The sequence below is a fragment of the Octopus sinensis genome, linkage group LG9 (genome assembly GCF_006345805.1).
Source record: "Octopus sinensis linkage group LG9, ASM634580v1, whole genome shotgun sequence".
NCBI lineage: Eukaryota > Metazoa > Mollusca > Cephalopoda > Octopoda > Octopodidae > Octopus > Octopus sinensis.
In genome coordinates, this window is record NC_043005.1 from 35,111,988 (window position 1) to 35,126,864 (window position 14,877).

Below are 14,877 nucleotides of genomic sequence, written 5' to 3' on the forward strand. Positions count from 1 at the left end.
ATAGTGAGAGTCTTTTTTTAAAATCTGTGTTGCATTGTTTCTATATTGAACAACATACAGAAACACACACACACACACAAACAAATAACCAAAATATAACTATCTATATTATTATATTGTGAAAGTCTTTTATCATTTTTGAAGCCTGTGTTGCATTATGTTGACAGACTTGCACATAAAATTCTTGCATTTTTTACCAAAACATGTTAGTTACAATCAATGGTGACAACATTACCTGTCTGTATTTCACACAGTCTTTCTATCTCACTGCATTCCTCTCTTAACAACTTTTTTCTCTTCTCCTTCTTCCCTCCCTTCACATATAGCATGTGGCTGACAGATAGATGGAGATTAGCTTCTTTTTTATAATACAAGATTGCAACAATAATAAGAAGCATACTACACAGTGAGGCAGAAAAACCTCCCATATTTTATGAAGCAATCAATGTAAAATTTGGAAGGTTTTTAAGCCACACCTTGTAATCACAGTGAATCAATGAGAGAATGTATAATAAGTTGGTTGATTTTCTCTGCAACTTTACAACACGCATTGAGCATGTCTCTAATTCATTCAACATATTACAACATTTATATACTATATATATGAGCAAAACGCTCCCCTTGTCCAATGAACGTTGCTGAGTTGTCAAACATTTAAACCAAGTTTTCTCAAAACAACTTGTCCAACCGTCCCATAGGCTTCCCATTTGAGAAACACGGATTTAACCTAAATTTGAGACACCAGCAAAAGAAGAAATAAAGATAGAAAGTTAAGGCAAAAAAAAAAACTTCTTGAGAAACCAAATAGTCTTTCCTTCCTTCATGCCAAGTTTGAAGAAAATATCTCTTTTGCATCTTACTTTTTTGGTCTCTTAAATATACTGCATTTTGTGGCAATATTTCAAACTAGCCGGCTTTTTTTGCGCAAACTGCATGTGCATTTTTCTCACGTACATGTAGTATCGATTGCAACAGCTGATGTACTTGCATGTACAAATGCATGTTCCCACAGCTTTATTGATCGCATTCTCACCTGGAGTTGATTTTTGTAATTTTTTCAAGACTTATACATGCCCTGATACCGTTGGTATCTACATATCAAATTTGAGCGCAATTGGATGGAGGATGCCTAGATCCTAGAAGACACACACACAGACAGACAGACAGAACGGATTTTATATAATAGACACACATGCGCACACACACACACACACACACATATATACACATATGAGGTGGTAATGCAGATGAACACAATTAGGTTTGACTAAGCTCCATATAAATATATATGTATGTTTTTGTTGGAATATATCTGGACAGATAGACAGATGGATGGATTGATGGATGTAAAGCCTAATTGTGTTTAAGTGCAATATTACCTCCACATCAGCTTGTTATGGTTTTCTCTTATAACTGCTCTTGATGCCATGGGCCAGTTCTGGATGAAAAATTTGGTACTGCTTTGAAGGGCTTAGTCGAATAGTTTCACTCTAGTACTTACTTTTTAAGTCTGGTACTTATTCTATTAGACTCTTTGCTTAACTGCTATGTTATAGAGGTATAAATAAACCAACACTGGTTGTCAAGTAGTAGGGGATAAATTTAAACATGTACACACACAACAGGCTTCCATACAGTTTCTGTAAACCAAATTTACTCATAAGGTATTGGTTGGCCCAAGGCTACAGTAAAAGACACTCGCCATGCAATAGGACTGAACCCGAAACTATGTGATTGCTTAGTGAGCTTCTTAACTATACAGCTATATATGTGTGTGTGTGTGTGTGTGTGTGTGTGTGTGTCTATGCATGAATAATATATATATATAAAAGTATTGTGTGCATTCTGCCAGTCTGTTTTCATTCTAGTATACATCACAACATAATACAAAAAACAAAACAAAAACAAAACAACAAAAAAAATGAAGAAAACCCCTGCTAGATAATATTTTCAAGATAATCTAATAGAACGGGAGATAAAATAATATATTTCTAGAGCAGAATGGAGTTTCTTTGTCATTTGTATTAGCTGTGTGTTAGTAAATAGATTGAAATGCAATCTTGGCTTGACAGAGCATAAAAGTTAAATACATCAGATGAAATAGATAAGGCAGATAACATGAAGATAAGGAATCGAATATTAAGTTTTAAGATTACAAAATCTAGAACCTTCTTTCATTGTATTTTCTCCGTGTCATACCAACTTTATATCTTGACTTCACTGTGTCAGCTGGTAATGGCTTGTGTATATTTGTCTGTGTATAGTTTTTTATAATGTTTCTGGTTTTTTTTTGTGGCTATTTATGTGAATGTTTTTGTCTGCATGTATACATAAACCATAACAAGTTACACTTTCTAACTTTTTTTTATGATTTATATACTCCTTATGAAATAGTTTCATCGACTGGAGCTCCTGGATTTTAGCTGCCTGGACACTCTGCATTATACTCTTCCTCATTGGATTACTAAATGGTCTGCTAGCTGGGTCAGCAAGAGGTGCTTTCCATGATGGCTACATGATACTATGAATCCATATATTACACTACAAATACACATGCACACACATTTGCAGGCATGGCTGTGTGGTTAAGACGTTTACCTCCCAACCATGTGGTTACAAGTTCATTCCCACTGCACAACATCTTGTTGGGCAGTCCAATGACAGAAACAAATGAAAAGATAAAGGTAATTAATTTAGCCATTTAAATCACTAATTTAGTGCAAAGTACATTGTCACCTTCTTTTACCTGTAAATGTAAATATTTTATTGAAAAATCAAGTTTTAATTTAATTTTATTTCCAAAGGCACAGGCTTAGCTGTGTAATTAAGAGACTCACGTTGCAACCATGTGGTTTCAGGTTCAATCTTGTTGCATGGCACCTTGGGCAAAGGCTGGCGACTTGGGCTGACCATGACTTGTGAATGAATTAGGTTGATAGAAACTATGTTGAAGCCCATCATGTGTGTCCCCCCCCCATCCTACTGCAAAGTATTACTTTGTTTATGCTCCTATAACGTAGCAGTTTGGCAAATGAGACTGGTGGAATAAGTATCAGACTTCAAAAAAAAAAGTTGATTTGTTTGACAAAAACTCTTCAACCACGTTGATGCCTCAGCATGGCCACAGTCCAATGACTGAAACAAGTGAAAGACAAAAGATATTCTCTTTCATCCTTCCATATATTCACTGAACACTTATACCCTCTCCCTCTTCTCCATATATCATACTTTCATCCTCTTTCCCTCTCTCTACTCTCATCTGAGCTTCTTCAAAACTATAACCCCCCACCTCCCACAATGTTTGACAAACAGTCACAGTTGTTATTAGACTATCAAATGAGAGTTACTGTAGTAGATTTTTTTAGGTTCATTTGTTTTTTTTTCTATTCAAAGTTAAAATAATGCTTATAGTTGCATAATCTACAACCCACCCCAATCCATCTCGAATTTCTTGTTACCCTCTCCCACATTATACTCCCCATACTTCACTAAGTCTGATACACTCATATATATGTATCTATACGTATTTCTATTGTATATCAGGTCACTGTTATCAGATGAAATGATATCTGGGGCATGTGTGTTTGGTTGTGTTTGCTGAAATAACTGAATCTACTAAAATCAATTCATCAAAGCCACTCCTCTTGTTTTTGGTATTTAACTCTAGATCAGCCCAGTCCCCAAGTAACAATACAGCACAAGATCAAAGACATTCCAACTGTGCCTATCACTCATTTTCCATTTTAGATTGCACATTTTAGATTGTCTACAATCACACCTTGCATGTCTTTTCATTATTTTCAGTACAGTAGAGGAGTGTAAAGGATTTCATTGTCATTTCATTGCTGCCTATGATATTTCTCTTTAGCAAAAGTTAAACTGTTTTATTTTCTATTTAAATGAATCTTCCACTATAGTTACACTGAAATTACAAGTAGTTAAAGTACATGGTTCTTTACAACATTATCATAGGAATATAAAGTTATTTTACTAGTCACATTCATAACCTCTGCCTCAATATTTAATATTTTGGCAAAAAATATGAGAAAATGATTAGTCTCTTTACAAATGACCTTCCCAGAAATAGTTGCTACATATTTTAAAGCATATAAAATTAAGTCAAGTGAATCACAAGAATTGATAGACTTCCAATGCTCTATATTTTCTTGAATTAGGTTATAAATAAGTTTAATAATTAAATCAAAAAGAGTAATCATATGACATAGTGGTTAAGAGCGCAGGCTACTAACCCCAAGATTCCGAGTTCGATTTCAGGCAGTGACCTGAATAATGACAACAATAATGATAATAATAATAACACTGAAAAATGCCTTAGAAATGAGAACCCAGGTTTGAAATTTTCCCAGGACACATGAAGAAGACTGGAGAATATATCAGCTGAAATGTTGTGTCAACAACAAACAAGATGAGGACAAATATCCACCAAATGTAAATAATTCATTATTGTTTTAATTGTTTTATGCCTGTTTAAGGTGGTGAGCTGGTGGAATCATTAGCACACCAAGGAAAAATGCTGAATGGCATTTCGGTCATCCTTATGTTCTGAGTTTAAATTCTGCTGAGGTTGACTTTGTCTTTCATTCTTTCAGGGTCGATAAATGAAGTACCAGTGAAACACTGGGGTTGAAATAATTGACTAGTCACCCCCACCATCAAAATTTCAGCCCTTGGATCTTTAGTACAAAGAATTGTTTTATGTCTGCTTTCCATGTTAACATGGGTAGGATGGTTTAGCAGGATTCAACAGGTTGATGGAGCATGTCTTCCTTTCATATCTATCAGGTTGAGTAGAAAGTAAGCAACATTTTGAACCATGAAGAATTTGTATCAGATTTTTGCAGAGTTTTGAATTTTATCTAAACATTTTTTTGGATTTGTCTGATAATACATACATAAGAATTGCTGAAATGCATCAATAAATTTACTTTGCTATTTTTTCACTGTTGTCACAGTCATCTGAAATGGAACTGTCAAAGTGCGATATTCAAGCAATTTTGATATTCAACTTCAAAAAGTATGTAAAACAGCTGAAACTGCTCATGATATCAACAAAACGTTTGATGAGAAAATGACCAGTGAGTGGTCAGCTCAAAAATGATTCAAACAACTTCGAGTGGAGACCTGAGCCTTGAAGATTGTGAGCATAGTAGATGCCCATCTGTGGTCACTTAAAGACTGTCATTGAGAGTGCAAGTGGCTGAGCACTCCACAGATGCATGTACCCTTAACGTAGTTCTCAGGGAGATTACACATGACACAGAATGTGACAAGACTGGCTCTTTTGAATTACTGAAGTAAAACATTTTTTTCTAGCTGAGGGAAACACACTGCTAGGAATTGAACTCGTGACCTTATGATTGTAAGCCAAATACCATAACCACTAAGCCACAAGCCTTCATAAAGTATGATAGAGGAATAGGAACAGGTGTCTGGCAGTAGAGCTGGAAGACATAAAAGAAGGTGGTGAAGACATGTCAGTGTGTACCCTCATGTTACTGAAATAAAAGGGAATTGTTACAGGAGGGTAAGTAAGATCGTGGGAATGTGAGAGGCAAGTGGCAGATGGATAGAGGGAAATTCATTATTACTATATCTACACCCCACCCAAAATAATTTTAATCTAGGTGCATTGATAATGATATCTGATGGTAGTTAGGTGGTAGTATTTGTCATTGACTTGGAAGACACAGAACAATTTCTGTCAGAACTTTTCCTAAGAATTCTACCAACACTATTTTCACTTTATCAGAAGTGTTTTCAAAGTTTCACAAACAAACAATCCCAGATTCCTAAATCATTCCTTTGTTTGGATGATTTGAAAAATAATAGAAAAAAAATTTGATAGAGACATCATAATAATAATAATAATAATAATAATAATAATGATAATAATAATGGTTTCAGATTTTGTTACAAGGGCAGCCATTTTGGGGGAGGGGATGAGTTGATTACATCGACCCCAGTGTTTCAATTGTACTTAATTTATCGACCCTGAAAGGATGAAAGGCAAAGTCGGCCTTGGCAGAATTTGAACCCAGAATGTAGTGATGGGTGAAATACTGCTAAGCATTTTTCATCCAGCATGCTAATGATTCTGCGAGCTTGCAATAGTAGTAGTGGTAGTAGTAGTAGTAGTAGTTGTTGTTGTTGTAGTAGTAGTAATAAGAAATTTACAATGTTTTTACAAAAAAATAATAATACATATATACAAAAATTAATATATTAATTTTTGCATATATGTATTATTATTTTTTTGAAAAAACATTGTAAATTTCTTTTTTCCCCTCCCTAAATTAAAAAAAAAATTTTTCTTTTTCCAAATCTTGAAAATTTGCCTTGCAATAAAAACTGGTTTGATTTATTATTTTTTCTTATTAATTTTTCATACACACATTTTTATTAAAATTTACTTTCAATTCAGCATTCTGCCTTGTTATAATTTTCCCTCTCCTATCATTTCTCCATGTGCGGTTAACACAACCCCACCATTTACTGACTTATATGTATGTATGTGTATATATATATATATTATATATATATATATATATATACACATATAATATATATAATATTAATATACATATATGTATATATAATAGGCTTAAGCAGCCATATATATATATATATATATATATATATATATATATATACTTGCATTTATGTTGTTTTTATATTTCTACATTGATATGAACAAATCTGAACACCTAAGCATTAAAGTAGGTTAAAATACTGTTGCTTACCACAGTTGTTTCTATTTTTATTGACAATCACTTTCTGTTTAGGAAATGTAAACATTGAAGTGAACTTTATGGTTTCAGCATAGCACAAGTTATCATTAACTTGGATCACCACATTGCCATTGCGAATATGTTTTAGTTTGGTCAACCCCAGAAATTCAAGTTGTGTCTTCATAATGAAAAGGGATTTTCCTCTGAAAACAAAACAGAAATAATAATAATAATAATAATAATAATAATAATAATAATAATAATAATAATGATGATAACGATTAGAAGAGGAATAATAAAGTCAACCTCAGTGGAGTTTGAACCTCAAATGTAAAGAGCTTGAAGAAATGCTGCTAAGCATTTTATCTGATGCCTAACGATTCTGCCAGTTTGCTGCCTTATAATGATAATAATAATAATAATAGTTAGGAGGGCTCTGAAAGGGGTCTCAGGAAGTAGCATCCCTGCCTTCCTGAACTTGTTTTTCCATCACATTTCGTAAAAATCATGGTAGAAGCCTTGGTCTCAGGACCACTCATGTCTAGAAACTGAGGTTGGGGATAAGCAAGGGCATGCTTCCTGTAGAAAATCCAGCTCCAAAAACGCCTCATGATAGCAAAGGAGAATGGGCACCAGCCAGCCAGCCAGCCAGCCAGCCAGCCAGCCAAATGGTTGGAGTGGGTTGCACCAGCCTACCTCAGTTGCTATGAGGTAGATCCAGCCACCCCTGTTAACGGGGACAAAACCCGGATTTAAAACACTGGATGAATAATAATAATAATAATCATCGTCATCATCATCATCATCATATTACATCTATTTTCCTTGCTGGCATGGATTGGACAGTTTGACAGGATCCAACAGGCAGCAGGACTGTGTTGGGCCCCAGTGATATGATTTCTATGGCAGCATGCCCTTCCTTACAATGTGTAGTGGGTGCTTTTTATATGATACTGGTACTAATGAGGTCAGCATATAAGTTTGTCAGGAGGTTTTATTGATAAATGATTTTGTCAACCAAGAGAAGGCTTCAATTGGAATTCTGTACATGAAAATCAGAAAGCCATGTGTGAATGTAAGCTGTTGATAAACTATTCCAGAGAGATTCACATATCATGAATAAAAGAATTAAATAGTCCTACAACTGGTTCTCAATACAGTGAAATTTAATCAATAAAAAGTGGTTTGCTATGGTCCTCTTGTCTTTTCTTTACACAAGTCGTTAAAGGCATCACAATGAAATTCAAGTTTGATTGATAAAAAAGGTGTACTGTCTTTTTGTTTTAAATGATTTTGATCCAAACAAGACTTGAAGCTTTGTAATATAAGGGATCACAAAGAAGAAAAAGAAGGATCCTACAAATTCAAAATATGTTGATTGATTCAAAGGTTGAAGGGCTGAATTTCACAGTCCATAAGAAAACAAGATGATGGTATTGAGTTACAAAGAGTAGCAGTTTAGGGGAAAAAGCAATTAAAATAAAAGGACTTCTGACTAACAGAAAGCTAAACAGAAAAAACAGGGTGTCAGGAAAGAGAAATGGATGATATGTTTAAATGTCTTGACAGAGGGTTCTGTCAAGGTTCTGTTCATCCAAGCCTTTAAAAACTTCACAATGAAGTTCAACTTTGACTGGCAAACAGAAATTTGGAAGAGTAAAGTGTACATTTGAAAAAAAGACTAGAATGTTAGCAGAGATATAAAAAAAACAACAAAAAAACAAAAAGAGCAACAAAACACAAGGTGGGAAGGCATGACCAAGGTGTTGAAAAAGTGCAACTGGATCAGGGAAATATTTATTTCTGTGCAGTCAGGTGCAAACAGTTGGCTAGAGAAAACATACGTAGTGAGGATTTCTGGCAGAGTGACAAGGGTCATTATAGCTTTTAGGGTGCAACAAATGCATTTGGGTTTGTTCAGGGCAAAAGCAAGTATGAAGTGTTTTGACAGCTTGCTGTAAATATTTGATGGAATTCGTTATTACTGATCTAAGATATAATTGTTGTTGTATGTGGAATTAGTGATAGGATAATGAAAGATAAAGGGTTAATAAGAAGCCAGAAGTCTAGACAATAGCAGTAATTTAAGAAGGAGTGTGGGGGAGAGAAGGGAGACGAAGGAGAATAGGTGAGATAGAAAGTATGGGAGGAAGAATGGATGAGATAGGAAACAAGAGAGAAGGGGAAAGCAAGTGATTGAGAGAGAGAGAGAGAGAGAGAGAGAGAGAGAGAGAGAGAGAAGATATAAAAAAGAGAGAAGTGATATACAGAGTTTGGGGGTGGGCAGTGAATATTTAGATTTTCGTACACACATGCATATGTTCTTGCACTCATGCATGCACATACTTAAATAAACTTACAGGACAGCTTCGTTTCGTCCACCAATGACTTTCAGGTTTTTTAAAAAGGAGAGATTCTTTAATTCCACAGGACTTTCCTGGATGGTTAAACGTCCAGTTATTTCTTGCACGCTGTTTAAGTTGTCAAGGTCTTTCAGATCTAGAGGCCCAGTTTTAAAACTAGGATCCCTAAAATAAACAAGAACATGTCCTTCAAAACATCATTCAAACATTAAAAGTTGCAACACAAAATCACCCTCTATTGAAGGCCCAAACATTGATTTCATAAATTCAAGAGGTGTAGTGTAAAAAAAATTGTATAAAATAGTCTGAAGAGGAGGATAGTGCATCTCCCTCCTTATCACCTACCAGCCCTCCAAAGCTTGAAGTTCATACCAGTTATGTTTAGCATGAATATAACAGATCCAAGTCAATGTTTGCTGGAAAATTGTGGCTATGTGGATAAGAAGCTAGCTTCCCAACCACAATAGTCTTCTACTATCATATAATCCTGGACCAACCTAACTCTTGTGAGTGAATTTGATAGGTGGCAACTGAAAGAAGCCTGTTGTGTGTGTGTGTGTTTATGTGTGTGCGTGTGTATGCGTGTGTGCGTGTATGTGTGTGTGCGTGTGTCTGTGTGTTTATGCATATATCTACATGTACAGCTGTGTATTATGCTTGCCTCCCACCACTACTTGACAACTGGTGTTGGTTTGAATACATTCCTGTAACTTAGCAGTTTGGCAAAAGAGACTAATAGAATAAGTACCAGACTTAAAAAACAAGTACTGGGTCTATTTGCTTGACTAATACTCTTGAAGGTGGTGCTCCAGTATGGCTGCAGTCCAATGATTGAAACAAAAATATATAAGGCAAAAGGTAAATGATAAGGGCAGAATTCCAGAAAGATGAATTCTAGGAAAATGGTAGGGAAAGTTGCTGAGACAGAGGGAGTCAGTTAAATTAATCTCAGTATATGATTGGTATTAATTTTCGTCAACCCCAAAAGTTTGAAGGTAGAGTCAGAGAGAAATAAGACCACACTTGTGACAGAAAGTAATTTCCAAAAAGCATTTAGACAAGGATTCTCATCATCAACATCATGTAAAGATTGTTTTCCATGCTGGTATGGGTACAGTTATTTCCCTCCACTGATACTTCGAATACTTAGCCTTGTGAAAGGCATGAAAGCCACAACTGCTTTCCCCCTTTTCTACATGAAGCCAATAGGGTTTAAACAGTTATTACTGGATACTTCAAGCCATGGAAGGCTGAATGAAATAAATATATTTATCTTATAAATGCTGGGGATTCATAAATATTTACCTGAGAAAATGCTGGAGATGAATAAATATTTATTTTACAAGTGCAGGGAGTGAATAAATATTTATCTCACTAGTGCATAGTGTGAATAAATTTTTATCCTTTAATAGTAATAATAATAATAATAATAATAATAATAATAATAATGTTAAATTTTATTGGCCACAAGAACTCAACTTATACAAAAACAAAACAACTTACCCTTTAAATGTTACACCTAATATAATTAAATTGCCTTCGATAATGGTACAGTCTTTGAAAGAAGCAATGTTTTTTGAATTCAACCAAGCTGTAGTTCCATTGCAAGCTAGAAAGAAATAGATTAACATTTTAGTATGGTACAATGGTTTATGATATTGTTAGGTAAAAGAAAGAGGGGGAAAAAGGTAGGTAAGTAGATAGTAGGTACACCGAGAAGGTAGATAATTATCTACTTATCTAGATGCTTAGACACACACACACACACACCTAATTCATCACCATTATTATCATCATCATCATCATTATCATCTGATATGTTTTCCATGCTGGCATGGATTGGATGGTTTAACAGGATCTGGTGCGTTGCAAAGCTGTCATGTCTCAATGACAGCTTTGACAGAGTTCCTAAGGCTGAATACTCTTCTTCTTGCTAACTTTATAACAGTGTGTATTGGACACCTTCCTCATGGCATACACATCTGTGAGGTCACCAAGTAACTTGTAAGACAAGAAAAGGACAAAAACAAAATGGAAAAAAACCCCTCTTGGCTAAGTGTGTATATGTGTGAGTTGTGTATTTGGGAGAGAAAAGTGGCTTCATGCTTGGTATTGAGAGGCTAAAATATATATGATATATATATGATAGATAGACAAACACAGGTGTTTTGTTAAAGCGGAGATACACGGCTACCCAACAATATATTTGAATGGGTAGTGTTAACTGAGAAGAAGATAAAGATGGTAGAGATGGATGGAGTACCAGAACAAACTCACAGGCTACAGGAAGGTGAGTATAAGGGGAAATATGGGACAGTGAATTGGGATTGATGGTAAATTAATAAAAGTGTAAGGGGAGAGTAACAGAAGGTTAGAGATGAATGTATTGAGTGACGAATAAGGGTGGAGGTGCAGGTGATGGGGAAATAACAGTATGGAAGGAGATAAGCTTGAGAAGGAGGATTGATCAGGAGATAGATGAATTGATGTGCAAAGTGCAGGAATGGTAGGGAGGAAAGATCTGTTTGGCTGTCACTTTTCAATCTCTTCAATTTTTGTTCCAGTTGATTTCGTATTTGGTGTAATGATGTAGTTTTGTATAGTAATCATGGGCATGAAATTTGCGTTCACCATAAATCAATAAATAAAGAGCTAACAGTTTTTAAAGTTTGCAAATTTGGGGTAATTTTAACCAATTTGAAAGCCACAGACATAGGTGCTTCTTTCCGTAGTAACAAATCATGTTGTTACTAAGCTGCTCACCCACGTGGTCATTTTTTGCTTATTAAATGCTTAAAACACATGAGGTATGAGGTGGTCATGAGATGTGCTAAAAATAATAGCTGAATAGGCCTTAAATCAATGCACCAAAATTTCTTTTGGCTTTTGCATAATTATATGAATTCTCACATGTAAAATACAAATTCACATAAATTTTCTGAAATTTCCAAAAAATAAAAAAAGTTATGAGGGGTTATATGGCATGCATAAAGCAGAATTCCATCAATACTTCATTTGTTTATAGTTGATAACGCACAAAATGATAGCTTCCAAATCCTGTTTTCTGACTGGATAAAAATTATCAAGCTTTAAACCTCTGTAAATTAAAAACAAAAATTTCTGGAAGTGAATTAGCCCCTGAGATTTGGCATGGAAAATTACATCAATACACCAAATTTTAAAATTTCCACAGGAGCAGCCAAACAGAAAAGATCTGAGATATTGTTTTTTTGATAGATAATTGCAAAGACTGAAGAATAAACAAAAAAAATGTATACTGACAGATGTTAAAATTACATTTCAATTTATGGATCTATACTGTAACACATGAAAAATTAAAATGTAAAAATGGGAACAAAAATGCTCATAAAATAAAAATTCTCTTTTGTTGCTTATCTTATACTAATAATACTCGTTGCTGCTTGCTTGGTCATGCTGAGCATGTCAAACAACCTTATATGGAATAACTCTTTGTCCCCCCACTCTCACTGCCTATTACTTTTACTATACCCCCTGCTATACAATAACAATTAATAATTCACCTCCTCTATCTTTAACTCCTACCACTACAATTTCTGTATCTGCACTTCTTCCTAATTTTACTACCATGGCTGTTGCCTACTCTATGGCTGTTGTCTTCATTTAGAAGTAGGACTTGGATCAAGAAAAACATCACACATAGTGGCATGTGGTGTATTTATTGATACATTATGTATATATATATATAATATATATATATATATATATATATACATATATATACACACACATGCACACAGACACAGGTGCAGACTTGGCTGTGTGATAAGAAGCCAAGACATGCATGGCTGTGTGGTAAGAAGTTTGCTTCCCAACTACATGGTTCCAGGTTCAGTCCCACTGCGTGGCACCTTGGGCAAGTGCCTTCTACTGTAGCTTTGAACTGAACAAAGCCTTGTAAGTGGATTTGGTAGATGGAAACTGAAAGAAGCCTGTTGATTGGAGCAATCTCGAGTATAACCAGCTGAAATTGCAAACATAATCTGGAACTCGACTGAGGAAAGAAAACTCTGAATGAGCCATCCTTGTTTTCTGTGTATCGTCTAAGATGTGGCTCATGTATAGGGTGTGACTCATCTATGGGGAGTGGATCATCCATATGCTGAGGATCATGTATGGGGTGAGACTGATCTGTGGGATACATTTGATCTATAGGACATAGCTTGCCAATCGGATGTAGCTTATTTACAAAATGTTGCTTATTTATAGGATATTGTTTCCTTATAGGACACTCTCTTCATAATGTATTTGTTTTCAAGAACTGTAAAATCAAAAATTAGATTGAAAGCAAAAACTGACTTCATTACCCCTTTAGCATTCAGATTATTGCCAAATGTAATACTTTTTCATTCACATTGATTTAAATTAATCATGCATTATTTTGTAGATTCGAAAATTTAACGATGTGATTGTATATTTATGAAATGACATTGAAGAATATGTGTGTTTGGCTGGATCTGGTTGATTTGAACATAAAACAGGTAGCATATTTGGGCCAAATATGACTGGTTTAAATGTTGAAAAGTTAAGTAAGTTTCAGAAACATGGATTCTCCCCAACATTTATATATACATATAGATAACATTTATGGGTGAAACCAGCAAAAATGAAAGCTTTAAGTACACTTACTCTTTGGACAAACTCCTTCACAGAGAACGCAGGTGTTGTTGACTGCTTGTTTGTTTGTAGGACATTTCCTTACACAAGCAGAATCATCTTTCAGCATATGACCTGTAATATCAGAGTTTATATAATATTGAAAGAATAGGTTTTAGAAACCAATAGCATATAATCATTATTATCATTTTAATATCTAATTTTTGAAACTTGTATGGGCCAGACAAAATATCTTGAGGCAGATTTTCTGCGGCCTGATGATCATTTTAACCGGATAGAAAGCAAAGTAATATTTTCCCCTTGGTCTGTTTTCACAGAAGATTGCAAATAAACAACATTGCATGTATGATTGTGATATTTGTTTACATTTAGTGTGCAATGTCAAGACAAGAACACACACAATACATACATACATACATACATACATACATAAATAAATATAAATATTGAACAATGATAATGAGTGCTCAACACTTCATTGGTGGATAAAGATTCTTTATTTTGTGTACTAAAGCTACCATTGGTTTCACGTTAAAGAATGCCTCAACAATTATCAAGCCTGTCACATGGAAACATTGGTGCTTGTCTCCATTTTGGAGTATGTATATATCTATTATTTTTAATCCAAAATGGAGACAGACACTGATGTTTCCACATGATAGTCGTGATAATTGCTGAGGTATTTCTTATCATGAAACCAATTGTAGCCTCGATACACAAATAATAAATAAATAAATATATATATATATATATATTATATATATATATATACATACAACACACACATATATATATATACATACATACACACACATATATATACATATATACACACACACACATAATATATATATATACATACCACACACACACACACACACACACATATATATATATATATAATACATACACACACACACACACATATATATATATATACATACACACACACACACCACACACATATATATATACATACACACACACAGACACACATATATATATATACATACACACCACACACACACATATATATATATACATACACACACACACACACATATATATATATACATACACACACACACACACATATATATATATACATA

The 14,877-nt window shown here is 34.4% G+C and overlaps 1 protein-coding gene across 2 annotated transcripts in view; it reads right to left on the reverse strand.

The window, feature by feature from the left end:
* Nucleotides 1-14,877, reverse strand: part of LOC115215570 (epidermal growth factor receptor-like) — a 229,302-nt gene that overhangs the window by 37,741 nt on the left and 176,684 nt on the right. For both annotated transcript variants that reach the window (XM_029784771.2, XM_029784770.2), the window contains 4 exons: nucleotides 13,781-13,882; nucleotides 10,616-10,721; nucleotides 9,110-9,277; nucleotides 6,762-6,952 (listed from right to left, as the gene is read on the reverse strand). In XM_029784771.2, coding sequence (XP_029640631.1) covers nucleotides 6,762-6,952; nucleotides 9,110-9,277; nucleotides 10,616-10,721; nucleotides 13,781-13,882 — 567 coding nt within the window. The remainder of the gene's footprint in view (nucleotides 1-6,761; nucleotides 6,953-9,109; nucleotides 9,278-10,615; nucleotides 10,722-13,780; nucleotides 13,883-14,877) is intronic.